Source organism: Manacus candei, unplaced genomic scaffold, assembly GCF_025592945.1.
Source record: "Manacus candei isolate 608988 ecotype Guabito, Panama unplaced genomic scaffold, ASM2559294v1 h1tg000005l, whole genome shotgun sequence".
Lineage (NCBI taxonomy): Eukaryota > Metazoa > Chordata > Aves > Passeriformes > Pipridae > Manacus > Manacus candei.
This window is the reverse complement of record NW_026138053.1, coordinates 23,604,024-23,631,573: the sequence shown is the minus strand read 5'-3', so window position 1 is coordinate 23,631,573 and position 27,550 is coordinate 23,604,024. Positions and strand designations below refer to the sequence as shown.

General features: G+C 52.7%; 1 protein-coding gene across 1 annotated transcript in view; it reads left to right on the top strand.

Annotated features, from left to right (window-relative positions):
• CACNA1E (calcium voltage-gated channel subunit alpha1 E) overlaps positions 1-27,550 on the top strand; it is a 360,562-nt gene that overhangs the window by 151,864 nt on the left and 181,148 nt on the right. The window contains exons 47-50 of the mRNA XM_051805647.1: positions 1,311-1,439; positions 2,875-3,055; positions 3,169-3,359; positions 4,270-6,485. Of these exons, the coding sequence (XP_051661607.1) occupies positions 1,311-1,439; positions 2,875-3,055; positions 3,169-3,359; positions 4,270-4,809 (1,041 nt within the window). The 3' untranslated portion in view covers positions 4,810-6,485. The remainder of the gene's footprint in view (positions 1-1,310; positions 1,440-2,874; positions 3,056-3,168; positions 3,360-4,269; positions 6,486-27,550) is intronic.

Sequence of the window (27,550 nt, the reverse complement as noted above, 5' to 3'; positions counted from 1 at the left end):
GAACGGCACAGGGAAGGCAGCTGCTGGGTCATACACAGATCCAAAGCACGGGATGAATGTCCCCAGGTGTGCTCTGCCCCTCGCCTCTGGCACTGGGGACACAGCCATCCCTGGACCAGCCCTGGCCAGTGGGGTCAGGCAGCAACAAGTGCTTTTGGGGTGAGAGCTGTGACCATAGTCCGATGTCCTGCAGTAAAATGTCCTTCTCTTCACAGGCTGCTCTTTTTTCCACTGAGCGGTCATTTCAGTGGGTTACCCCATGCTGAGTGATGGTATCTGATGTTTTCGGGTTCATGTTCATTTTGTTGTCAGTGCTGGTGTCCCCAGTCCCAAACCAAGCTGTCAGACTGTTTCCAAGGGGAGCACACCCCTCCGGCCCCACACACATGCCGGCCTGTCTGTCTGTGTGTGTATATATATACATATTTATATATATCTCTCCATGTCTGTGTGTGCCCTCGTGCACCACCCGACGCTGTCGGATGCAGTGTTGTACCACTGTGCATCTCCAGCCTAGTCCGTGTCCCTGGGGTCTGTAGCACTCTGTGTGAGCTGTGTACCCCTGCCCCAGCCACCCCCACCACATGGGAAAGTGGCAGATGAGACTCTCCCCCTCCTCATTAAGTCACCTACTAGCAGATCTCTCCAGAGTTAACTGCCTGCCCGTCTCCTTATCCTGTACAAAGGCTCCTCTCAGCTGGGAATAAAGCAGTGTGCTGTAGGCAGCATGTGTTCTTTTGATGAGGATGTGTCCAGGAAGCCTTTAAAGCATGGTCAGAGAGAAAATCCCATAAATTTGTCCCCTCGTGGCAAAAGAAGGAGTTCAAGTGTGGGAAGTCAAGGCATCACCAGATCCAGGCAGGGTTACCACTGTCACTGAAAGAGGTACAAATTGAGCTGGCCATCAGGCAAGCCTGAAGCACCACATCAAGGTTCACCTGCAATGGATTGTGAACTGGAGATTATCTTTTGATGATGAATTATAAAGTCTTAGACTCTGTTTTTCATAGAATCATAGGATAGTTCAGGTTGGAAGAGACTTTTAAAGCTCACCTAGTTCCAACCCCCCTGCAAGTTCAACTTGCTCAGGTTGCTCAGAGCCGTGTCCAACCTGCCTTTGAGTGTTTCCAGGGATGGGGCATCCACACCTTTCTGGACAACCTGTGCTGGTGTCTCACCACCCATTTTTGGCCCACTTAAATTCTGCCCCTGGTTGAGCAAGCAGGGTTGTCCCCTGCCAGCAGGGCAGAAGCAGCGCACTGCCCTGCTCCAACCCCATCCCAAGAGCTTGGCTGTGTGTTTGTTTCCAGGAGCCAGAGGTTAGGGAGTTTCAAAGAGTGCAGCCCTCTAACCGTGGCAGCTACCTTCCCGTGGACACTCAGGACCACGCTGTCTCTGGGAGGGCCTCCTCCATGCCTCGTCTCACTGTGGATCCTCAGGTAAAACCAAACAAAGCCCCCAGGGGTGCTGGGTCCATTCAAAGCCTGCCAGGTAACACTGGGGCTTCTCTCTGTGCTGAGCCCCGTGGCTTCCCCACACCTCGATACTGGAGCATCTCCCCTTCTCTGGGGTGCTGCACAAGTAGGAGAGCTGCTGTTCCCCTACATGGGGGACACTGGCAGCAGAGAGCAGCCTGGGGAATCGATCTCCTGGCTCATGGGGGAGGTCCGTGGTGGAGCAGGACCATGCTGGGAGGGTCTCCTCACAGTGGGACACCTCTCCTTTCCTCCGGTTCCGGGCACTGGCTGAGGTTTAAGGATTCCCAGCCCAGCTGTCAGATGATCTCACAGGTGATGAAATGCATTTTCCGTCCTTTCCCATTGTCCCAACACATGTTCTTCATGGTCTGTCCAGAGGAACTCAGGCCACATCTCACCTCCTCATTTGTCTGCCCGGTTTCTCTGTTGTTATGTCTTGTGCTCAGCCTCCACCAAGAAAATGATGCTTTTATGGGGTTTGGTGTTGCTGTGAAATCTCTGGGTCTGCTTTCTCCCAGAGGTGCTGGTGCAGGCACCGGGTCCTGGCGTTGGTGGCAGTGTGACACATTTTGGCACTTTGGGGTGGTGTGACGAGGAAGCCTCATGGGCTTTCTTGACCATTCAGCAGCAGAGGAGATGATTAGAAGGAGGGGATGGGAGCAAAAAAGGTGAGAGGAAAGGAGATGAGATAAAGAATGGCCTGAGGCTGCAGAGGCAAAGACCTGCTAGAATAAAGCAAAGGAAATATGGAAGGGGGTGATGTTTCCTCCATGATGGTGAGAACACGAGCTAGGAGGAGAGGATAGAGAAAGAAAAGGAAAGGGAAGATAAAACAACAGCATCAGTGGGGAGAGAGGGAATGAGTGCAGGGGAAAAGGGATGAGGATGTGGGAATAAAGGAAGAGTAGGGAGAGGTCTGGAAAATTGGTGGCACTGGACAATCTCCTCTCTGTCAATGATTTCTTCAATGTTTGCTCCATTTGACCCTGTTTTTCCAGGCGGGGAGGGATGCTGAGACAGCCTTGGGGAAAATGGTCTGGTACCCTCCACGTCACCATGCCTGGGGGAGATGCTGCTGACCACCTTCCCCCCCCAGCACTCAGCACCTTGGCTTGAATTGGGGCAGCCGGCTTGGCTTGTGCAGAACGGGTCCAGCCGGCTGGGGAAGGGGAGCCCACGAGCACCAAGGCTGAACCCCACTTTCCTGCCCCCCCTGATTTGTGCAGAGATCATTTGGAGGGGCCATGCTCAGGCTGGCTGCTCCCCACCCTAAATCTCCCCATCCTGCAGGGCTGGTGATTCCAGTGATGGGGGTGAGCTGGTAATTCCTGGCCGCCATGGTCCCCAGCCCTGCCTGGTGCTAATCCCCTCCCCGGCTGGCCGGGGTTGCTTGCAGGTGGTGACAGACACCAGCTCGATGCGGCGATCGTTTTCCACCATCCGGGACAAGCGCCCCAACAGCTCCTGGCTGGATGAGTTCTCCATGGAGCGCAGCAGCGAGAACACCTACAAGTCCCGCCGGCGCAGCTACCACTCCTCGCTCCAGCTGTCCGCCCGGCGCCTCAACGCTGACTCGGGTGAGCAAGGGCAGGTGGCCCCATTCCACACCAGATCCCCAAAGAAACCTCCAGCGTGAGCGTTCCCTGCTCCTGCAAAGGGGATGGTGTGGACTGACGTGGATGTCCCGCAGGCCACCGGTCCGAGGGGCACCGCTCGGGCAGGGAGCGGGGCCGATCCAAAGAGCGCAAGCACTTGCTGTCCCCCGACATCTCCCGCTGCAACTCCGAGGAGAGGAGTCCCCAGGCACAGGACGAGTCGCCAGAGCGGCGGCGCGAGTCCCGGTCACCCAGCGAGGGCAGGTCACAGACGCCCAGCAGGCAGGTGAGTGACAAAACCCATCCCTAAGCACAAAGGGAAGCATAAAAAAAAGCTCCTAGCCAAAACTGGGAAGACAAGCCCCTCACTGTGGGAGCTCTGCACTGTCTGTCCTCCTTGTGGTGGCATCTCCGTGTCCCCTGTGAGCTGAGCAGGTTGGGGCTGCTCGGGAACCCTGCAGAGCATTTGGGAAGAGGGGTGGATCTCACACTGGTCCTCTCACTGCTATGGCATCCGCTCCCTGCCAAGGTCAAGGTGTCCCAGCTACACAAACCTGGAGCTGCCAGTGCTTGAGTCAGCTTGAAGCCCAGGGAGATGCAGCAGCTGGCAAGCCGTCAGCTCTTCCTGCAGTGGGTCTGTGGGTGCTTTTTGCTTTTGACCACCAAGAGCATAGAATCATAGAATATCCTGAGTTGGAAGGGACCCACAAGGATCATTGAGTCCAACTCCTGGCCATGGAGTCCCACCATGTGCTGAGAGCATTGTCCAAATGCTTCTTGAGCTCTGTCAGGCTTGGTGCTGTGAGCACTTCCTTGGGGAGCCTATTCCAGTGTCCAGCCACCTTCTTGGGGAAGAACCATTTCCTAATACCCAACCTAAATCTCCCCTGACACACCCTAAAGCTGTTCCCTCGGGTCCTGTCTCTGGTCAGAGATTGGTGCCTGCCCCTTGTGAGGAAGCTGCAGACCCCCGATGAGGTTTGCCCTCAGCAGGCGTCATCCTCATCCCTGGAGCAGATCCCGAGGCAGGGATGGGGCAGGCAAAGGCACAGCGGGGGCCCCCATCCGAGAGGGAGGATTATACGGGAAGCCCAGGCTCGGAGGGGGTGTGTGTGTGTGTGTGTGAAATGTGTGCACGGTGCTACCTGTTGCCTCTGTATCCTCTGTATTCCCCGGCGCGTCTCGGTGCGTTGCAGGGAATGGGCTCCCTGAGCGAAAGCTCCATCCCCTCCATCTCGGACACCAGCACCCCCCGGCGAGGCCGCCGCCAGCTCCCGCCGGTGCCCCCCAAGCCGCGTCCCCTCCTGTCCTACGCCTCCATGCTCCGGCACGCCGGGGACGCCTCGCCGCCCGCCGAGGAGAGCGAGGGGGGCTCCCCGCTCCTCTCCTCCACCCTGGATCCCAACACGGCCGGCCTGACCGAGTCTTCCAGCTCCCCGGCGGGGAAGCAGAGCCGGCAGTCCACCCCGCAGCGCTACATCTCGGAGCCCTACCTGGCCCTGCACGACGACTCGCACGCCTCAGACTGCGGTGAGGAGGAGACGCTCACCTTCGAGGCGGCCGTCGCCACCAGCCTCGGCCGCTCCAACACCATCGGCTCGGCGCCGCCGCTGCGGCACAGCTGGCAGATGCCCAACGGGCACTACCGGCGGCGGAGGCGAGGGGCAGGGCAGGGCGTGATGTGCGGGGCCAGCATCGACGTGCTCAGCGACACCGAGGAAGACGACAAGTGCTAGAAGCTGCGCCCCCCGCACCCCATCTCGGCTGCCCCAACCCTTCCCCTCTTGCCCCCCCAACCAGCCCCGCCGCCCTCGCCACCCCCACCCCCCCCTCTCCAATGCATGCTCTTTGCCACGCCTGGGAATGAAACTTAAACCGAAACCAAATGCAGGGGGGAAAAAAAAAAAACAAAAAACAAAGGAGAAAATCAAAAACCGACCGGAACGGAGGGGGGGGATAAAAAAAAAAAAAAAAAAAAAGGAGAAAAAAGAAAAAAAAGTCTTTGTGCAAAAAAAAAAAATTAAAATCTGTCGAGTTTCATTTATTACTATCACTTTTTTTTCTGCACAGAGAAGCATTTAATGGGCGGTGGAGTGACCCGGCCGGGTGTGCGCGCTGGGGGGCAAGGGGGAGCTCCCCCAGCCGCAGCCCAGCTCCCTGCCCCGAGTGGGACCTCCGGGAAGGCTCATCCTGATGGTTTTCTGCTCCCCAAGGCCAGAGAGCCCCAGCAAGGGGGTACCAGGGGCCCCCTTTGCTCTGTTGCTTGGGCTTGTGCTGCTGTGGCTTTGAATTACCCTCCCTGGGGGTCTCAGCCTGCCGGGAAAAGGGGCAAGATGTGATGGCGAGGTGCAGGGGATAAGAGTGCACCAGACAGACCAGAGCAACTCTGTCTGCCAGTGGGGGCAAAACTGAAGCCAACTGGTTTGTACTGGGGCAGGGGGGCTCAGTGCTGCCGAATGTATACTGTCTCCCACTGACATATATTTATTTATATACGGAGAACTCTAGGTGTGCCTGTGTGTGTATATACGGGTGGGTGTGTGTGTATATATATTTATATGCTGTATATATAAAGATATACACATACATGGATTTGTTTAAGTCACCTGACAATGCTGGGGAGCCCCTTGGGGCTTTTGCTGCCTGCACCCCCTTTGGTGGGGATAGGACCAAGCCTCCCCAGGGGGCTGCTGTGCACCCATCTCTGTAGCAGAGCATTGGGAATGTCACCCTGCTCCTGGCACTTCCAGTGGTGGGAATTGCATTTTCTCCATTAGAGATGGCTGTGGCAAAGGGTCCTTGGGCAGCTCAGCTGCCGGCAGTGCCTGCAGGAGTGGGATGCCCAAGGGATGAGGATGGGGTTGTTCCTGGGGGTACAGCTCGCTTGGCACCAGCGCTGCCAAGATGGTGACAGCAAACCTCTCAGAGGCCTCTTTGCTGTGTTTTCCCAGGGAAAGAAGATATCCATGTCTGCAGGGGAGTGAAGATGGTGTGCATGCATGATGGTACCTTAAGATCTGTCCTCCTCCCGACTTTGGCACCACCCCTGCCTCAGTTTCCCCTGCAGCCATGGCTCCTGCCCATTCCTGGGGCCTAGCACCTCCTTTGGAGAGAGGGGCTGCCACATGAGGGGGCTGGGTTTGCAAACCCCATGGCCCCAGTGCCGGAGCAGGTGGGTGTCTGAGAGCTGGTGGAACTTTGAGAGAGGAGCATGGCCTAGGGGGTGAGCAGGGTGGCTCACCCCTCCTGCAAACACTGAAAATGCGGAACAGGGCCACCTTGGCCACCTTCCAGTGTTGGTCATTAACTTAGCTGATAATTACGTGCTGTCAGCTCTTGAGGATCCATGCACACCCTCGGCTGTGGGTGCGATGCTGTGCCTGCCAGGAGGTGCTGGTGGCCTCGTGGTGATGTGTGTGGCTCGCCCTGGTGATCAGTGGCGTGTTTCTGCTATGAGTTGTGTCTCTTGTCAGCCTGAGCATGGTCCTGGGGATCCAGAGGGTGCTGTGCCTTTGGAGCCTCAGGAAGGGCTTGCTCTGTGGGCCAGGGGCTGGTCAGTGCGTTTGGATCAGGCGTGACCGTGTTTGTGGAGATGGGCAGGGGGAGGCAGTGCAGCCCTGGTCCTGCCCTTCCTCCTGCCCATGGCTGTACTGTGCTGCAGGTTGTTGTGGTGTGAGTCCTTGGGGCTGTTCTTCCGTAGAGCAGTGGCTCTGGCCAAGGTTTGCTTTGGTCCTGGATAACTCATGTCTTCTCCTGACTGAAAGATGCTATGGGCACAAAGTGCCCCCCTCCTGCATGTGCAGATCAGTCCCTGCCCTGATTGCTTTGTGAGCTCCTCTGATGGAGCTCTGCTTTGTGAGAAGCAAGTCCCACCACTTCCAAAGGCTGCCTACTCCAGGGCTTGGGCATGGACCAAAATCCTTCCTTCTAGTGGTCAAACTGCCCTCTGTGCACTGAAGGTTTGCTTATGGGGCCCAAAGCTGCTCCTGCCTCCGTTGGTCCCTGCTAGTGGGTGGCACCTCTGCTGTCCCTGCTCACCCTGTGCTTCCCAAACGGACACTACCACCTGCCAAAGGATCAAAAAATTCCCCAGGAAGCCCTTTCCATTCCTCTGGCTCAGATCCTGCATTCCCCCATCTTGGCATTTGGGGACAAACCATGCCCCATTCAGCTGTGGGGAAGGTCCCTGGTGCTGGCTGGGGGCGTAGGCATCACCTGTCCCCTTCCAGCCATCCCTGAGCAGTTCGTGGCTTCAGCCTGAAGCAATGGGAGCATTGCTCCCTGTGCCGGCATTTGGGGGAGCCGGGTCTGACGGGCAGTGTGGGATTGCGTGGGATCCGGGACCGGGGCCGTGGTGGTGCCGAGGGCCGGGGGAGGCGATGCCGTACCTGCTCTAAATATAGGTGGTGGTATCGTCTCCTTCTAAATGCAGAAAGGTGTCTGACAATGCACCGGGCTCTGAGTAACAGCCCGCGGGGAGGGGAGGAGGCGGCTTTTTGTGTCTGTGCCTGGCGGGTGGGAGGAAGGGAGTGATGCTCTCAAAGCGGGGGCACGTTTCATACGGATTTCAGGCTTTGAGCGTTTTTCTTTCCTCAGCCCCGGAGTGGGGCCGGTGAGCAGTGTGTGGTGATGCTCTACAGTGGTGGTACAGGCTGGGGCACAACCCCTGGTGGCACTGGGCTGCAGTGTCCAAACCTGAACTTCTTGGCATGTCAGCCCCGCGTTTAACTAGCGTACAAAAACTGTGTGAAACAAAACAGAGCCCCTTTTTACCCTGAAAGGGCCCCAAAAATGCCCTGCTTCTGTGTCTCCTGAACCAGCCACAGTCCTGCTCCCATGGTGGGAGGACAGGCAGGGACCCACGAGGACAAGGTGGCACCTCCAAAACATGTCTCTGAAACCAAAAACAACCCCCAGGAGAACCATGGAAAGGACTGTGCTGAGGGGGAAGGAAAACCGGCCCCAAGGTGCCATTGCAGCCTGTGCCTTGCTTTCCAAGGCTCTGGACTCGCTTTGCTGTGGTACAATCTCTTGTCTGTGGCTTTCTGGACATTCCCTTCTCCTCCTGGACACCAAGGACCTGCCAATGCCCTCGCCTTCTGTGGCTGCTGGCCATGCTTGACCATGGGAGGGAGGATGAGAAGTGGGGGATGTATTTCAACCTCTCCCTGCACAGGACATGCCCCTGCCCAGGCAGGAGTTCACCAGTAGCATGCAACTGGTTCCCAGTTTGGTGCTGGGACTGGACTCAAAGCCCTGCAAAGCTCCTGGGTGGAGATTGTGGTGGGTTTGTGGGGAGATGAGCACAGGGCCCTGCTGTCCCTTCCAGGCTGGTTGTCCCAGCACCATCCTCCTGTTCTGCCACGAGGCCTCAGATAGCAGAGCCCCCCAGGTGTGGGGCTGGTGGCTCCTGGGGCTGTGGGAGGGTGGGTGGGAGATGCTCTGCCTTCACTCCCAGGCTCGGGGGTGGGATGTTGTAACATAACATGCTCGTTCGGACCCAAACAGGGAACTGAACCAATTGAAAACAATGTACAACTTCAATGTTTTTTGTCAAAAGGAAAGAAAAATAAAACCTTGTTGTAAAGAACCACTGCAGCCCCTGTCTCATTGGCACCCCCCCCCCATGCTGGTGGGGTCATGGGGACTCTGGGTGAGATGATGAACCTCTGCAAAAGGTCCCCAAGGCAGGGAAGGGGTGGCACACAGCCTGTGCTGGCAGTCCCATCAACATGGGATGGGGTGTTACCCAGCATGGGCATCCCTGTGTCCCCAAGGAGGGTGGGGAGCTGTGAAGAAGAGAAGCAGGGAGGATGTTTGAGAAGGGTTGGTATCCTGGGGGAGCTGTGGCTTGTGTCTGGCTGCTTCCAGACATGCCAGCTGGGGGGCACTGGGCATCTTGGGGGTCCAAGACCAGGAGCTTGAGGAGCTGTGAACACCGGCACCACAGCAAACCTCCAGGGGAAGCCAAGAGCATCATGATGATATTTTATTGCTGAAGAAATGCAAGGGACCATCAGCCTGGAAACTGAGGGCTTGGAAACCCTGCTGGGATCCGCTGCTTTGGGGAATTCAAACAGCTTGGGGAATTCAAACTCTCCACGCCTGCGCCCAGGAGACGTCAAGTGGATGCTGATGCTGTTGCCTGGTCCAAAGCTCATGGGTGAGTTGTCAAGCAAAGATGCTGAAATCATGTTTTATATTTCTTTTTTGCAGAGCTGTTTAAAGCACAGAAAGTTCTCAGGCAGTCAGAGGTGAGGCAGCAGCCTGTGGCAGCCTCCAGGCTGAGCGAAGGTGACAGGGATGGTTTATGGCTTTTCAACAGGACTCCTTTTCTTCCCAGTGACAGGAGGGTGCCAAACAGAGCTCAGGGAAGGCTGAAAGCAGTCGCCTTGTTTGTCTGGACCACTTTGAGATGAGCTTTATCCTGTGTGTTTCCCATGTGCTGCAGTCTCTCTCTGTGGGGTGCCAACTTGGACTAAGCCCAAATGTCATGACCTGTAAGAATTGGCTTTGTCTTGCTCTTTGCTTTGTGCATCTTTCCCTTTTTTCTATTCTGTCTATTGGGTCACCAGAAACCCAAATGCTGACAGGCTTAGTTTTCAGTTCTTTGGCTCATGAAGTGATGAAAAGCATGTTTTCAGTGGGAAGCGTGCAGTTCCAGGAGATGGCCCAGCTTTGAGAGCACTTCCTGAGGCGATGGATGCAGTGACAGCCCAGCATTTTTTCAGGCTGGGAAGTAAGTTCCCACTTTATAGCCAAGAAAATGTTCTGCACTCCTGACTGTAGGAAAGGCTCTGTGGGGTGGTGATGAGGGCTTTGCACTGGTGCTGGAAGCAGTTTGAGGAGAGGACCTCCTCCTGTGCGAGCCATGAGTCCTGCATTGACATTCTTTGAAGTGATTGTCTTCAGTATGAGCTGCTCCAAAGGCTTTGAAAGCAGGATGGAGTATGCAGGTGTCTCTGATGGACATCCCATGGAGCCCTGCTTGGGAGGTTGGTACCAGGAAGAGTGATGGATGTAGCTAGCTGAGTGCTTAACCACCTCTACCACATTTCCCCCAAACCCTCAAAATATCTGGGGCTATGAAGATGCCCATGAGCAGTGCAGAGAGACAGAGCTTCACCCTAGCAAGGGAAACTGATGCTGCAAAATGGGGAGCCTCCGCTGCCGGAGAGCCAGCACTCTGCCTGGCAGGCGCAGAGGCTAAAAAAAGCCCCTTGACAAATGGAACAGAAAGGTTAAAATTATCTGTACATCATCTGAATAACAATGGCAATGCAGATTGTACCTGCTTATAATAGCTCCAGGAGACAGGGGATAAATTGGGAACAAAAGTACCCCAGAAACAGATGCTGCTGGTGTGTGGCTGCCAGAAGTGCTGGGGCTGCTCCTCCTCGCCGGCGCTTGCAGAGCTGTGGGGGACAGGTTCACTAGAAGCCCAAAAGCCTGGCCTGTGTGTGCTCCCCTCACCTCACCCTGGGTGCTCCAGGACCCTTCCAGCCCCAGGTCCCAGGCAGAGCTGCCCAGGCAGCTCATGGGCTCCCAGGATGTGGAAGCAGTCCCTCCCCTCGGTACCAGCATTGCAGAGAATGTTGTGTATGGCTTGTCTTGCATCCAGGTACCTGGAGGATGTGAATAGTCCTTTTTCTGGGACTGCTGCAGATCATCCCCCCATAACCTGGCTCTTTTTCCTGGGAAAAGACCCTTCCCAGGAAGAAGCCTCATCTTATTAGATTTTTTTTCTCTCTGTCTCTGCCCTGCTTTCCTCCTGCAATGCCAAATGGAGGCCCGTGGCAGTGGGTGCATCTGTAGCTCTGTGGGCACTGGCTCTTCCCTAAAGGCTTTCTGGGCAGGATGTCAGCAATTGTCCACCTCTGGGAGTTTGCAAGAGAAGTCAGGCTCTGGTCCTTGGGACTCAAACACACCCTCAGTCAAATGCCTGGTGATGGCCATGCTCACTCCTCTGACAAAACAAGGGAAACTTGGATGTGAAGATGCTGGAGTCAAACTCAAGTCCTGTGGGGGTGGAAAGGACAACAGGAGGGGACAGGGTCTTGAAAGAATGAAACCTTTTGTCTTCCTTTTTTCAGTCCCAGTGAGGTGTTTAAAATCCATATGTTCAAGGATGAGCGGGCAGGGATTTGTTCCTGATAGGGGGCACAGCTGATGGCTCAGAGGGGAAATGCTGGGGTGGCTCTCATCCCCCTCCTTCCCTTTCGTTCCTCCAGTGGCACTTACAAGCACGTTTTCCCAGTGCCAAGGATGTGTGTGGGCTCTGAAGTGGGGCTGGTGCTTACTCATGCTGGGAGCCACGTGGAGCTGCTGGCTCACAGGCTGGCAGCACCGGCAGTTCCCCGAGTGAGCATCCCCCCCATGGGTGAGCATTCCCCCATAGGTCAGCATCCCTCCATGGGTGAGCATCACCCCACAGGTGAGCATCACCCTGACAAACAAGCACATACAACCTCCACTCCTTTCCAGAACCAGCGTGGCTTTCAAAGTTAGTGGGATGTGCTCGCAAGGGTTGTCCTCCCTGAAGGGCTGGAACATCCTGGCCTGGCTCGGCACCTCTATTTTTATTTCTTTTCATTTATTTATGTCTCTTGACAATGATCTGCCCTGCTCAGTGATGTAGTGCTGCACATCTACACTGGCTGTATTTGCCAGACTCCACGAGCAAGGAGTCTGTCGAGCAGGTGAAATACCATGGACTTCCCTGGAAACTGGTCCCTACAAGTGCACAGGGGAGCCAGCTGGTACATGATGTCTCCCACAAGGTTCTTGGGAGCTGTTTAGTGTCACCTTCAGCTTTAACAGGCAGCAGGGAGGAAGAGGATGGGCAGGGCTGGTCTCACCTCTGCCTTTCCCATGGTCTTGTCTTGTCTCGGTACCCACAATCCCATTTCCTGGTTAAATGCCACTGAGCAGGAAAGAGCCCACTGTTCATTTGCTTTTGCTATTTCTGTGTGGATAATTAAAAAAAAAAAACCACAACAGATCAACACAATTCTGGCTTCTAAATGAATGCCAAAAGTGTTAATTGCTCTCCTTCCCCAGCTGATATCACCCTCTCCCCAAAACAGGGCTCTCCAGGTGTCCCTGGCAGCGGGCAGTCGGGTGCTGGGGCAGCTGGGCGAGTGGGTAGAAACCCAGCAGTGGCAATTTGCAGCCAAGATCACCCAAAATCACCTGATGTGCTCAGCCCAAAGCCATGGCAGGGCTGAGCTGGGTGTCTCTGCAGCGTTTCAATGCACGAGGGAGCTGCTGTAGAGACCCTGGCGTGGGTGCAACACACCTTGCAGGCTGTTCCAGCAGACTTCAGCAGAGGTGGTGGTGATGCTTGGGGTGCAAGGGAGAGGGGATTGTGGATAAGGTTTAAGAATGGATAGCTCTTTTGTAAAGCCAGGCCTAAGCCAGACTCTCTCTCCCTCCCACACGTGCTCCCCTGGGACTCAGTCAGTCAATTTATGGAGCAATCTGCCATAGATGATGTGATTTTCAGATTGATTTTCACAGATCTACATCATGGCCATCGTGAATGATGTGAGGGGTTTTTTTTCCGCTTTCCAAAAGGGGAAGAACAGAGAAGAAAATAAATCCAAGGTTATATTTCCCATCAAAGGTTAATCCTATGGTATCTGGGCTTCGGACAACAGTGTCACATCTCTGGGTCCTCTGGGCAAGGGATGGAGTGTACAGGACCATCAGCCAGAGCAACAACTCCCAGCTACCCACTCCATTGGTCTCTGAAGTGTTGACAGGGGCCTGCAAATATCTTTATTTCATTACTAGTTTAGGGGGGAAAAAAGTGCAATCAAGCTTTTTTTTTTTAGGTTCTTCTCACTGATCAAAAGGTGGACCCCATTTACACAGCCATAATTTTTTAAGGACCTGTCCCAGCTTGAGCCCTTCTTCCTCCAGCATGTGATATTGTGCTGTATCAGCAAGTCTCACCTCCTTAACAGCCAGGAGCACATTAGGAAACCAGCGTGAGCTGTGCGAAGGAGCTGTGAATTAGCAAAGCCTCCCCTGCCCCTTGGCAAAGCCTCGTCTTACACCTCCCAGCAGGAATAGCTACAGCTGCTTTCTGCAGCAGAAGTGAGAGCAGAGAGGGTGTGATGGGGGGAGGCAACGGGACAAGCCATGAATCCTTGCATCCTCTCAAGGACACAGCCTTGGGTCACAGCCAGTCTGCCACCCACAGCCTGGGCTATCCACACCAGCTCTGGGAACAGGGGCTTTGCTGTGGTCCCCACATGCCTGGTGTCTCCAGCCATGCATGTCCCATGGAGGATGGATCACCCCTCTGCAAGGACAAACATCCTCATCCCCAGGTCTCAGTGATCACTTAGGGATGGAAGATGTTCCAGTGGGTCAGGCAGCAGGGAAGGAGAGCAAGGAAGGGTGCAAGTCAAGCAGAAAAAGCCCACCCGCTCCTCTTTGCTTCTTGGGGGCATTTTTGTGACGAATGTTGGCAAATCCCTGCTTTGCCCGGTGTTGATTTGGGAAGAGGGAAATATTCCCACCCTGCTCTTCCGCGCCTGCAACATCTCAGCGGCGCCAGCAGGGATGAAGACCTATGACTGAGAGAGAAACGGGCAGATGGGATTATCAGTCACATGTGCCACCACTCTCTCCTTGTCTTAGCTCCTTTTTCCCCCTGCATTAGCTCCTCGAGCGGGTTTTTCAGCCTGTGCTAACGACAGCGATTTGATGTTTTACACAGTCGGCTCCTTCCCGCTGTCTGTGAGAGGCTGGTGGGTGTTTAAACACACCCGGTGGGATGTTTCTGAGCAAGGCCGGCCTTCCTCCGCACTGTGCCCGGGAGCATCCCGTCAGGAAAGCCTCCCTGGGTGCTGGAGAGCCCAGCAGCTCTCAGGGAAAAGGCCTTTTGCCTTGTCACCTCTGGCTGTAAAACTGCTGCTGCCCTCAGAACCTCTGTCTCCCCCCACCCCCCGTGCTGAAGGGACACCTTAGAAACGTTCAGCCAAAGCAAATGTGCTGCAGGAAACTGTGGAAGGAGATTTTGTGGATAAAATCTGCAGCCCCTGCTGGGGTTAGCTGTTCCCAGACCCTGATCCTTTGGAGGTAGAGCTGCTGGCATGAAGCATTTCCCTGGGATTCCTGTGAGATGCTCAGCTGAGGACTTGGTGCCAGCTCCAAGCTCAGATGCCCATCCCCACCTGAGCAGGGTGGGCTTACTGCAGTGCCCAGGTGTGGCCTATAAGCCACCTCTGAAATAGCAGTGAGGAGGCTGAGGGGATCTCCCTGCCCTTCTCCTGGGGGAGTTGTAGCTGGTTACTGCTGTCCTTAGGCCAGCACAGGCTTCCACTGTCCCTGAGTCCAGTCCTGCTTACAGGTGGGGAAACTGAGGCATGAGATCACAGGGCTGAGAATAACAGTTCCTACTGGGTTGGGCATTGCTCCTCTGGTCTTGGCAGGAGGTGGTGTTTGCTAAGTGCTTTAATCATGTTTCTTACAGTTTCTCCCTGCAGCAACCCTTTTTTGCTCTGCTGGGTTGGGGATCAGGAGGCTTTCAGTCAGGGCTGTGCTTGGTGGGGCTGAGCTGCTGCCCCCATTGCCCCCAGGGCTCTCACCTGCCCCTCAGACCAGCCTCTGTGCCAAGGGGAAGAGGTTAAGCCTTATTTTGGCACACAAATGACTCCAGTGAATTAACTCGGAGATGTTATTACAAGCCATGAGAACAGGTCAGGTTTCAGTCTGGGAAGGAAGTGGGTAAGTAGTGTTTGACAATCATCTCCTGACTGAATCAGGCCAAGAAATCAGGCTTTTTTTCCCTATTCTGCCCCTTCCCTTGGCTCACAGTGAAGGGGGGTGGCTCTGTCACTCCTGTGCACCACTGCAGGCACAAGGGAGCTGGGAGGATGCTGTCCCACAGGCTGGGGCAGGAGAGAGGCTCCAGCAGTGCTGGGAGGGAGTCTGGCTCTTCTCCCAGCAACAAAAACTTATTTTAGCTGGGAAATTGGAGGTCAGGAGGACTAGACAGACCTCCCAGGCTGAATTTCACAGCCCTGAGTAGAACAAGTTGATTTTGCTAGCGCTGCCATACGGAGACATGCTGCAGACGGAGAACGCTGTATCCTCTGTTCCTGACAAACGCCTGTCATGAGAGCTTGAATATAAAGCAGGAGCTTTGGCAGAGGGAGCTTATTTAGTGTTTGTGTTTATCCATAAATTCCCGTTTCTCTGTAGATCATAAGAACCTCCAGAAGCCCAGAGCAAAGCCAGGGCTCCCATGTGCACAGAAATGCAGGAGCGAGACCCGGCACCTGCAGGCTGGGTCCTGCTGGAGAGGAAGCCAAGCCACGGGCTGTTGGCATCCTCATGAAGACAGGCACAGAGGATGGCAGTGATGTTCCCATGAGGTGCCTGGACTGCACAGGCCTGATGTTGCCTGGTCCTATGTCATGGAACCTTGTCCTGATGTCGTAAAGCCAAGAGGTCATGTAGTAATGCTGGTGGCCAAGCCACCAACCTCCCCACCCCGGTGTCAGTGCCACGGGTCACTGACAAGATGTGCTGTGGAGAGGAGGGAGAGCTGCTTTTTGCCAGGGGGACCCTCCTTGGCATCCTCCTCCCTCTCAGCTTCCCCTGGTCCTCACCATTTTCTCCTGCTCCCCCAGAGAAAGGATTTGCTCTGAACAGGGTCACACCCTGGCAGTGTCCATCACCCCTCCTGGCAGTCGGAGAAGTGGGAGAGGCGACAGCAGGACCAAGGGGACAGCTGAGAGGTGAGTAGTAAAACTGCAGTCAGATTTATTTCAAGATGCAGCTGGAATTTTATCTCATGTCTACTCCTGTGCTTTGTGCCTGATGCTGTGGCATGTGGGGACAGATGTGGAATGTGGCTCCGTGAAATTTATCTCTCTTTAGGACATGGGAATAGCAAATTCTCCCTTGAACAGCCATGTTTTAATTTGCATTTCCAGGGCTCTGGCAGAACCCTGGGTCCTGTGGTGTACTCAGCAGTGGATGCACTAAATGGCCATGAGTTTCTATGTCGCTGTTATACTGGGGCAGTCTGGGCAGCTGTCAGACTCAATAGCTCTCCTGGTGTTATCTCAGCAGTGATAGTTGCAAGAAGTGGATTGGGAATGGGGGAGTGGACCAGCTGGAGGGATTTTTTTAGTGGGTTTTGGTCTATAAATCCAAACCTCAGCTTGGCTTGACTTCTTCGGTGCCTGGTTGAATGGGCTGCAACACAGGATTAAATGTCACTGTGCAACAACACGGGTGATGGGTGTAAGAAGGAAGGGAGGGCAAAATCAAATGGGAGGGGAGAGAGCAGCAGGGCTGGTGGTGAGCCATGCAGACACATCCTAAGAAACAGAGTCCCCAGGAATGTGAGGATGAACTGCTCCTAGAGTAACTAAAAGGAGGGAGCTGCAGCCTAACAGCTGCTCCTTCACTCTCATTCATAGAGCTGTGATGCTCATGTGGTCATGGTGACAGATCACAGAACGGTTTAGGTTGAAACAGACCTTAAAGATCGTCTCGTTCCAACCCCCCGCCATGGGCAGGCACACCTTCCATTAGACCAGGTTGCTCCAAGCTCTATCCAACCTGGCCTTGAACATTTCCAGGGACGGAATGTGAGATATCTGCAAGGTGCTGTCACTCTTGCACCAAAAACTCTCTCAGTGCTACTCTGAGGCTGTCAAGAAGCCCTGGGCTCGCTGGTGCTGTGTGCTGCAGTAACAGCCTGCCTCTCAGTGGGGATGGGGCTCCTGGGGACGATGCCATCTGGGCGCACAGGAGGAGACAGCCTTTGCTCCCTGAAATGTGTCAGCTCGGGGTGGAAGAAGCAAATCCTGCTTTATGGTGGCACAAATAGCTTCACTGATGGAAGAAGGAGACTTTACTAGGAGTGGTTATCGAGTCCTGAGCATCCCAGCTCTGGCTCTGGGCACGAGTTGCCCGATGGCACGAGGTCTCAGCGGTGCAGAGAGCAGCGTGTCTTTGGTGAGAGCAGATGCTTGCAGGCAGCTCGCTCGCCATGCAGGCAGTGGTTGCCTGCCTTGCCTGCCCACCACAGATTGAGCTCGCCTGGCACAGGGCTGGCTCCCTGCAGACTGGCTGCTTGCATGCCTGCTTGGCTGCCGGTGCCTCGTGTTGGCTGGGGCGATGCTTCTTGGGGCGCAGCAGGGCCGCAGAGATTTTGACGGAATCTAAAAATCTTCCCGCAGATAATCTGAGTGCACCCAGTGATCAGCCTGTGCTCTGTGACTTGGTGAGATCTGGGGTGTCACAGTCTCAGGATGCCCAGTCAGAAAGTCACGCAGAAGTTTGTCAGCAGAAGAGGCTCCATGGTAATGGCTCTGAGGCTGAAAAAGGTGACTCAGGATGCTCCACAAGGCTCCAGTGGCTGTAGGAGCTCACTCAGCAGGGGCTTCATGGAGCAGCAGGGCACAAGGATCCCCTGTACAAAGGGATTCTGGCATTTTTGCAGGTCTCCAGCAGCAGTCACAAACACGAGTGTCTCATAAGTGCGTCTCCCATGGGAACCCTGATGGATCTTTCATCGCTGAGTCAGGAAGAGGAGCTCTCCAGACTGAGTCACAGAGCTTGCTGACAGCCTGCTCATCCAGCTGTGGGTCCTACTGGGCTTTGGACACTTCAGCTGAACCATTCAAGCAAACACAATGTCTGTGTTTCTTAAATGAAAGCTGCTCCTTCTTCCCTTCGCTCTGCTGCACTCCCAGCTGTCCTCATGTGTCTGCTGAGTGCTAGGACTGTCATGGATAGATGAACCAGGATCCTGGCTCTCATCCCCTGGGAATACCAGCTGCTGTCTGGAGGACCAAGTGGCCTGAGTTTCTGCTCTGCTCCCTGTGATGCCACCACTGTCCTGTGTGGGCATCGTAAGCCTGCGGGGATGTGCAGCGTGGCTTGTCCTCGCCGTTCTGCAGCAATGCTCTGTCACTCTGCAGGTATCTGTTGCTGTGTGCCTGCTTGGGCACTGATCCTGCAAACGGAGCCAAGGGTGGATGAATTTTTTTTCCTTTTTAAGCAGAGGCTATGCAGAGGCAGCTGGAAGGCCCTACCAGCGGAGAGCATCTCATGTTCTGCAGGAATGTAAAAGCCAGATGATTCCTCCATGTGCTCAGTTAAGATGGTACCAAATAATCTTGCTCGCATTTCGATTTCCCAGCCCTGTTGGGAAAAGCTGCCATGCCACTGTCCTCCCTTTCCGTGGGTAGTCTGTGCCTGTGAACACACTTGTCAGAGGGCAGCAGTAGCACTTGGGCTTACCCTGACTACCGCTCCGTCTGTCGGGAGCAGTGGCATCAAAGTGACATCAAGGGCTCCAGGGTGGCCAGGAGAGGGTTGGTGCTGCGACACCGAAGGCTGACCCACCGGATGGGAGGCGCAGCAGGATGCTTGGCTTCTCTTCCCCATGTGCCTCGCAGAGGCTGGATACGAGCGGCAGCCGCCTCCTGCCCCCTCCCCAGCAGGGTTTTCCCGTGCTGAGAAAGTGCCCGGCTCTGTCTGGTGGTTTTTCCCGGCTGGTGGAGCTGAGTCATTGCTGCTCTTCGAGGAGAAGGTTCGTTTGCCCCCAAACGGTGCCTCTCCCTGTGCGGCAAAGCCAGTGTCCCTCACCAGACTGCTGTTGTTTTCTTCTTGTGAATCCATGGATTTCTTTAGCTGAGACATTTCTTTGCCAGTCATATATCCCTGTTCTGTAAAAATGGCCACTTCTCTCCGGGGATGGACTGTTAGGAGGCAGCTCCACCTTCGTTCATGGATTAGCCCAGTACATGTGTGAGAGACTCCATGCAACCAAGTGTGGCAGTAAAATCCATCTTTGGAGTGCCACAAAGATGCTCAGAGGGTGGGAGCACCTCTCCTATGAAGACAGGCTCAAATAGTTGGGGTTGTTCAGCCTGAAGAAGAGAAGGCTCTGGGAAGACCTTAGACTGCCTTCCAGTGCCTCAAGGGGCTCCAAAAGAGCTGGACAGGGAACTTTAACAAGGGCATGGAGTGACAGGACAAGGGGAAATGGCTTCACATTGATAGAGGGCAGGGTTAGATTAGATAATCTGAAGAAATTCTTTCCTGTGAGGGCGGTGAGACACTGTCACAGGTTGTCCAGAGAAGCTGTGGATGCTCCATCTTCTTCCCACTTCTTTCTTTTTTTCCCTGCCCTGCCTGTCTTGAAACTCTTTCCTTTCTCTGGAAAGCTAAGGAAATAATTAAGTGTTTGCAACAACTTCCTACAGAGCCCGTTTTCTCAGATAGCTGATTAAAGGCGAACAGGAGAGAATCTAATTTCATCCATGCTTTTATCTCCTCCCGAGGCATCACGCTTTGCCAGGAGAACAAGAAAATCCTGGATTTGGTGGGGTTGAATAAACTTCTGTTGTGTCCCTTGTTAAACAGAAGCAGCAGCTCCTGGGGTGTTGATGTCAGTAGCGTACTCGGGGTGATTTTGGCCTGACTTGAGTCGAGCATGTGAGAAGAGATGGGCAAGACTCTCATCTCTCCCTACAAAGGGAGATCTGGGCAGAGGCAGCTACCAGTGCTGGGTCACACTGGCCTGTCCCACATGGAAAAGCAAATGAGGCTAAGGAATCACAGGCCGAGCATCGCTCAGCACTGAGAAGGTTGCAGGAATGTTTCTCCCAGCAGCTGCTGTGCTGCAAGGCAGTGCTGCAGTGGTGGGGTGAGATATTGAGTCTCCCAGAGGGACAGGCCCTGTGCTACCTGCCCCCTCTCAATTTTCTGCCTCATACTTTCATCCTCTCCCTTAAGAAGATGTTGTTTCTGCCCTTCTTCCCCTTGCCATTTTACAGCCAGGCTCCTCTCATTCAGCACTGAGCTCTGGAGGGGGTTGGCTTGGAATATCCTCATAGGGATGCCAGGACCTGCCAGAAGATCTGCTGTGGCAGAGGACAGCAGCTCCTGTGTCCTGTGAGTGGGCTGGGGGTCTTGCCACACACTTATCCCCATCCAGGAGAGTGGAGGCTGCTGAGTGCTGCAGGCGGGTGAGACATTTCTTTGATGCACAAGGACAAGCCCTTGCGTTTTCCTTGCTAACTTCCATCTTTGTCTCATGTAATTTCCTAAGCAAATCTCTATGGAAACAGGTACTGTTTGTTATAAAGCCTCTGTTTTTCACTTTGCTTTGTTGCTGTCGAGGAAGGAGGGGGGGCAGAAGCCTACAAAGGGCAGATGAGGTTTAGGTAGGAAGAGATGATTCAGCTGCCTCAGCCCTTGGCACAAATGGGAGCAGCCTTAGCTGCTTAGATCTTCTTGACTCCCTTGATTTTGATTAGGACTTGATGCCTGACTTACACGGCCCTTCTTCCAGTCGGCTTGGAACTAAATGGTCTTTAAGGTCCCTTCCAACCCAAACCATTCCATTATTCCTGTCCCAGTTGGATGGAGGGGAGCACTGTGGTGTTGAATGGGGGTACATCACTCTTGTGCCGAGTTAATAACGCAGATTTCACACCTCCCCAGTGAACCAACAGCCCTACAGCACCCTGGGTCTCCTGAAGGTCACCCAGCACCAGTCCTCTCCCGGTGTCCTGACAGCACCCACTGTGACATTGCTCCGGGGTCCATGTGAGCTGCCTCCGTGTTTGCTGTGGTGTGGGGGGAGTAGAAGCTGTGGGGTGTGACGCAGAGGGGCCGGAAACCACCAGGAGACAGAAGGATGCACAAACCCCCGCCTTCGTGGGACGCCGGAGCTCCGTCATCTCGCAGAGCTTCCTGCCCGCAGCCGGTTCCCAGGCTCGTGAGCTTTCTAACTTGTTTGTTTATTTTGGGTAGGGAGGGGGACGTTTTAAGAGCTGAGAGAGGAATATTTTAAAGGAGGAATTTAGTGCCAGATTGGCATCCTCTGCATCAGACGGAGCAGTGCACCAAAGCGTGCTCAGAGCTGCAGGAGGGAGCTGCGTTTGTCAGCTCCTTCTGCTGAGAGTCGCCCTTGATATTCAGCCACCCTGGGCCTTTACAGGGGCTGCGCTGGCTGCGGGGGCTACTAAATCCAAGGCATTGCAGTAGACTAATGCTCAGATCCTGGGGTGGGTTTTTTTTTGGACATTCTAAGCTATTTCTGTTTTCCACCCAGTGGGAGTGAGCTGGGCCCTGAGGCAGATGTAACTGGCCTTCGACACAAAGATGAATCCATGGTGGCAACTCGCTCTTTGGGTCTGGAATGAAGGTCTTCCACCCTGAGCAGGAGCTGGTGTCCTCTCCTCATTGAAAGCTGATCCTGCTACCTGTTATGTTGGAACTGAGTCCAACCATCGACTCAGCACTGCCAAGCCCACCATTAAGGAGCCACGGGCCCCTGGAGGATGGAAGGATGGAAGCATGTGCTTTAAGAGGTCCCTCTCCCACCCCTGGTTTTCTGTAAGTCATTCTTTGTGTTCAGCCCAAACCAGCCATGCAGCCACCCTGCAGTTGACACTTGCTCCAGGTGAACTCCATCTCACCTGTTCCCTGCCCCACTCTACCAAGAGGCACAGCCCAAGGGCTGCTCAGCTGTCAGGTCTGACATTTGGGGATCATCAGCTCTGGGTGCTCCGAGGGCACTGAGCGTGGAAAACACTCCCTTTTCTGCGAAGATTTTATTTGCTTTAAAACCAGAGTTTCGGTCTATAATGTTAATTGTGATTCCTTCCAAAAGGAGTCATTGTTACAGAGTCTTTGTTGTTCTGCTGGAATTAAAATATGTGATTATCAGGATTGGGATGCTGGTTAATTACCTACTCATCTGTTGTAGCACTCCTGAATAGCTTGTGTGGCAAATGCATTACTTCTCATTTCAATGGCTTAGACAAGGTTATTCATAGATAGTAGAAGATAAATAGTGTTGCGAGTCATATTAGGGTGGTACAGCACTTTCCTGCTTCCTTTGGGTGTCCTCTCTTAGCCTGGGGAAGACAGGAATTCATCTGTGAGATGAGGTAAGCACCTTGCTGTGATTCATTTCACATCCAAGCTGATCACATCACCTTGGATGTGATTCAGACGAGCACGGCTTTCACGGTCGGCGTGGGAGCCGTGTCAGCAAGGTGGGATGGTTCAACCTGCCGGGGAAACTGGTTGGAAGGAGGTCCTGCAGCAGTGCTGAGCCTTGTTGACCTTGGTTGTCATGGCCTGCTGGTGTCAGGGAGCAGAGAAATTGGTTTTATGCCCAAGGATAGGGGTCAGCCCTCCCCCAGCCCCACTTCTGCTCCCTCCCCTGTGCAGTGCCTGATTCTGTGCCCACGAGAGCACACACGTCAAGGCAATGTTTGCTCATACGAGTGCCTGTTTGCCCACACAGCTCATTTGTACATCTGGCTTGGCAGATTGGTGCACATGCAAAAATGGGCGAGAAAACACTGAGGCCTGGATGGCAAATTGGGTCTGGTTTTTTCCTTCTTTTTTTTTTTCCCTCTCTTTTTTTGTGTGTGAAGGTGCTGCTCACAGTTTCCTGGTTACAACTGCATTGAAGTGTGCCCTTCAGGAGAGCTTTGCCTTCCAGATATTGTGCTCTAACCATCTAAATTTTGCCTCCACGTTCGGTGCAGTAGGCCACCTAAAATATTTCCTGGCTTTTGATCAATAACACTTTCTCATGACCCTTTCCCAAGCTTTGCATCTCAAGATATGTCCCTCCTGCAAGGGCCTTTGTTCCCTTCCCTGTGCTACCCCAAAGCAAGGTGGTCTGTCAGCCCCAGACACAGAGTCTGGGGACAGATACTAACTTGGGTCCTAGACCCAAGCCTGACATCTTCATATGATGATACCCTAAGGCACTGTGATTTAAACAAGCTGCTCTGCCCACACCAGGTTCAACCTGCCCATACAGATGCCAGGAGCTGCTTTAAGCTGCCAATAACTTGGTTGTGTGTCTGAACCCAGGGACAGGCAAAAAGGAACCAGAGCATCTTCTCCAGCCTCACCGAGTGCCCAGTGGCTGTTGTGGTGTCCAGCAGCAGAGACCTGGCAGGGCCAGCACTGGTTTAAAGGTGAGTGTTTCTGAACATGGCTTTCTTGTCTTATTCCATCTTACTCCATTAAGGCTGAGAGAACTGGGATTGTTCAACCTGGAAAAGAAGAGGCTTCGGGGTGACCAGTTGCAGCCTTCCAGTACTTGAAGGGAACTTACAGGAAAGATGGGGCAAGACTACTTAGAAGAGCATGTAGTGACAGGACAAGGGGGAATGGGTTCAAATTGAAAGACAGAAGATTTAGATTAGATATTAGGGAAAAAAATCATTACTGTGAAGGTGGTGAGGTCCTGGCACAGGCTGCCCCGAGAAGCTGTGGCTGCCCCATCCCTGGAAGTGTCCAAGGCCAGATTGGATGGGGCTTGGAGCAACCAGATCTAGTGGAAGGTGTCCCTGCCCAGGGCAGGAGGGTGGGAACTAAATGATCTCCAAGGTGCCTTCCCACCCAAACCATTCCATGATTCCGTGATCTCCCATTTCATCCTCTTTTAAGCAGAGTTCTGTGGGCGACTGCCTGCAATGGCTGAGACAGCACAGAGATATCTAGGTGCAGCTCCCTGTTTAATTTCCCTGCTCAGCAAAGACAGGCTTGAGAGATTATCCCAGCTCGGGTGATGGTTTTTAACCACAATGGCCATGAAAGTCTCCATTATTTATCTCCAAGCTGCTTAGTGATACAGTGGGTGGAGAAGGAAGCCACATTTCCTGCTCAGAGTGTGTGGGAATACCTTTTCAAATGTTAATTTCTCATGTTTTTCAAAAAACTACCCAAAGGCACTGGCCCAAGCAAACACTTAAGAAGCCTGTGCATATTCAAACCAACCAGGTTTTGAAAAGTCTGCAAAGATATTTGGGATTAGGAGGGAGGGGGGAGAATAAGAAGGAGCTCCAGGAAAAAAACCCGCCACCATTTCCCCCACTTCAAAGTTAAAATTAGATGTGTGCATCTCCCTCCTCTCTGATGTACCTTTCTCCAGGGAAATAGGTGATGGATGCAAAAGGCTGGAGGGAGCAGGATCAGCCAAGGGGTTCCCCTCCAGCAACGCTAATGAATGTCCCTCTTCCAAATCCTTCACCATCATCAAACCCCAACAGGAAAAGCACCAGGCAGGGATGGTGTGGGCTGGCTTGGGACCAGTGCTGAAGAGATACAGAAAACCACACGTCCTCACTTCTGTTCTGCATCCAGGGCAATCCGATTCCCCAATATTAAAACATCCCACTGTAAAATTCATCAGCTTCCATGATTTTATTTTTGATAAAACCCTTTCTACAAGAGCTGCCTGGGCAGTATGTGGCTGATGGGCTGTTGAGAATACACACGTTCAGGTTTTCTGCTGTAGCTTTTGCTTTAAAAAGAAAAGAAAACAAAAATCATACATGATTTTAATGCAGATTTGAAAGAAAAGGACAAAAAAAATCTCTTGGGCCTGTACCCACCATAAGTTTTAAAGTGCAGAATTTGTGTCTGTTGTTGAATAAGAAATGTGTGCCGACTGCCAAAATTCAGCTTGAAAGCAACCAGAAGATATCTGGGAAAAAAACAAATGTTTTGCAAATACCTTTTGTAATTGTAAGAATAAAATAATAATTTAAAAAACCCTGAAACCCAAAACCAGAAAGAATTCATCAGTTATTAAACATTGAAAAATATGGGACCTTGTATAACTCAGAGCCCAGAAGTGACATCTAAGCTGAAAAAAAAATACTGAAAACAGGGATTTATAGTTTGCATCTTATTCCTCATAGCCAAGAGGTTTTATAACCAATGTTTCTTTATCCCAAGTGCTCAAGCAAGAACAGAAAATGCCTCAAGCCTGTCAGTAAATGCGGTGAAGGGATATGGGTCCTGCTGTCCCTAAGTACAAATTTGTAAGGGTTTGGTTAACTCCCATTTTGGCCAGCCCTGGAACAACAATATCTCTTTTAGGTCAGGATTTTGTCACCATGGGCCACGCATCTCCCAGGAGGATGATCTTTGCTTCCCTCTTGCTTTTCATTTGGCCAAGCAGTCCTGGGAAGAGACGGGGATGTTCAGTGAAACCCCTCCCTGCTTGCTCCAACGAAACATGAGAAGAGGGTTTTTTCTCTGAAGAATACAAAGTCTGCAACAACTGGAAATAGGATGGAGGGATCTCAGCTGGACTGTGCCCCTGAGCTGCAGGTGTGCTTGGTGAGCATCCCTTTGCACCTCAGTGAGCATCAGGTAACACAGTTCAGGAACCGCACGGCCCCGCCAGGATCAACTGACTGTGTCTGCCTGTGACAGCTCCTGAATTCAGGATAAAGGTAAGGGGTTTGGGGTTCAGCAGGTACACCTCTTCCCTGTCCTGGTACCCTGGGTTCAGGGCCACACAGCTGATGCTGTGACTCTTGCTCTCGCCCTCACTCTCCTGGGGGCTCTCCTGACTTAGTCTGGATTTGCAATCCCCACCCCGCTATCGAGGCAGTTGGTGTACAAAAAAAATAAGTCTTCGTGATGCACAAAGCAGAGGCAATCATGGGGAAAAGCTCTTCAAAACAGACTTCTTTTACAGATCAAGAATTTCACGACTTTAGTGGAAAGCACAAACAATACCGGGCCAGAAATTCATAATATTTGGTGCCTGGTTTGTATAGCTAATATCCCAAATAAATATTTCCGTGACTAATCCCTTGGAAAGAAAAACACAAAGAAAGAGGCTGACACATGAAACAAGATGATTTTGATGTTTGTTTTATATTCCTAAACACAAATTCTGCCTCTTGGGTTGTGTAACATGCTTCATCTAAAACCCTGTTAGTCTCTCACTAGGTAAATATGTGTTTGTTTTCTGTCCTCGTCCCATCCCTCTCTCCTTCCCCAAAAGCCAGCCAAAAGTCCTTATCCTCCTCTCTAGACTCCAGAAAACTCTGCATAAATTTTGCTGAAGATCTAGAGGCACAAAGTCGTAAATTCCAGAAATAATTGCAATTTTATTCAGTGTGATTAAACTATGGAAATTTTCTCCTTGGGATTTTTTTTGCATAACAGCAAAAATAAAACCCCATAAAGAAAGAAAAAAACCAACAAAACCTGTTAGCGTCATCAGAACCTAAAAATAACAGGAAGATGACTGCTGGTGCCAGAATGATACCAAACAAAATATATTATTGAATTAGATTCTTTCCAATTGTTGTTCTTAGGAATATATTTCCCTTTCCCCCTCAGGGTTTGTTTGGAGCCAAGGTATTCTGCCTGCCAGTGCCATTCCAGTGCTCAAATTAACAAGAAGTGATGTCTCTTACAGTAAAACCCAGTATCTATTAAAATATTGATGAAGGTGAATAAGCTGAGGAGTTTGTGGTGTCTGGTTTCTAGCTGGCAGTCAGGGATAACTTTGAAGGAATGGGAGGGAGAGCTGGACATCCTCACCCTGCTGCCATAGCCAGGACGAGCTTCCTGTTCCCAGAGAATACACCTCACGTCTCAGGAGCAAGTAGCAGGAGAAGCCTGACTCCAGGTACTGATGGAATGGCTGGGATGTCTGTCACACATTCCTTTCTGCTTTTCTCCCACTGCCAGTTCAGCAGCACCTGTTTTCTATCCCATGTGTAGTTTTAGAGGCTGTGCTTGCTGAGCTTTGCTGTCCATTCATTTATTTTTTTCCCCCATCTTTCATTCTAATTAAGCACCTTTCAATCTTGTTGCATTGTAGCTGAACATCTTGGTGACTGTGGGACTTTCTACTATGATGAAGAAGGGATTTGATCCACCAGGTCAGATTTTGTAGCTTAATCCACACCTTTCTCCTGCTTCTAGTACCTTAGCATTATTTTCAAGGGCCTCCTGAAATCATCTGTCACCATTCCTCAGAGTGTCTCTTGCTCTGGCACTGCTGCCCCACCATTCCCATTACCTTGACCAGCAGAAATGAGCTGATTGCTGATGCTGCAATGTGGTCCTCTTGACACATAGGCTGTGCTTTCATTAGCTCAGAGCCACGCACTCAATCTGCAGTCCCACTCTGAACTCATCTAACCATGTCATCTCCATCTATAAGGATTCCCTGGACATTACACTAACGCTGTTGGCATCCTTCTCTTCTCTGCTCTGGCTGCTGATTTCCTTACAGCCCTCCCAGATGGAGCATCTCTGCCATCACGAGTGAGCTCGGTCCTGCAGATGTGGTGACGCTGAACAGACCCACTGTAAGGGCTTAGAGGAGTCCTGGCTTTGACCCAGGACCAAAAAAAAAAGCCTCCATGTTATGCAGCACCCTCTCTGGAGCTTTCCTGCGCTGATGGGAGGCACGTGGGGTGACCCAAAGCTGGTGCAGCCCAGCAGTGCAACCAGGGTGATCCCACTGGCAGCATTAACACCAATGACCTGCTTTACCCTGAGCGGGTTTTTTTGATAGCCAACGAGCATGTTGGATGCAATGCCTTCAGCTCCACGATCCAGGCAAGCACTGAATGGCACAATCCAGGCTGGAAGGAGCCATGTGTTTTCTTCTGCATGCAGCTACCACTGTGCTTCCAAACA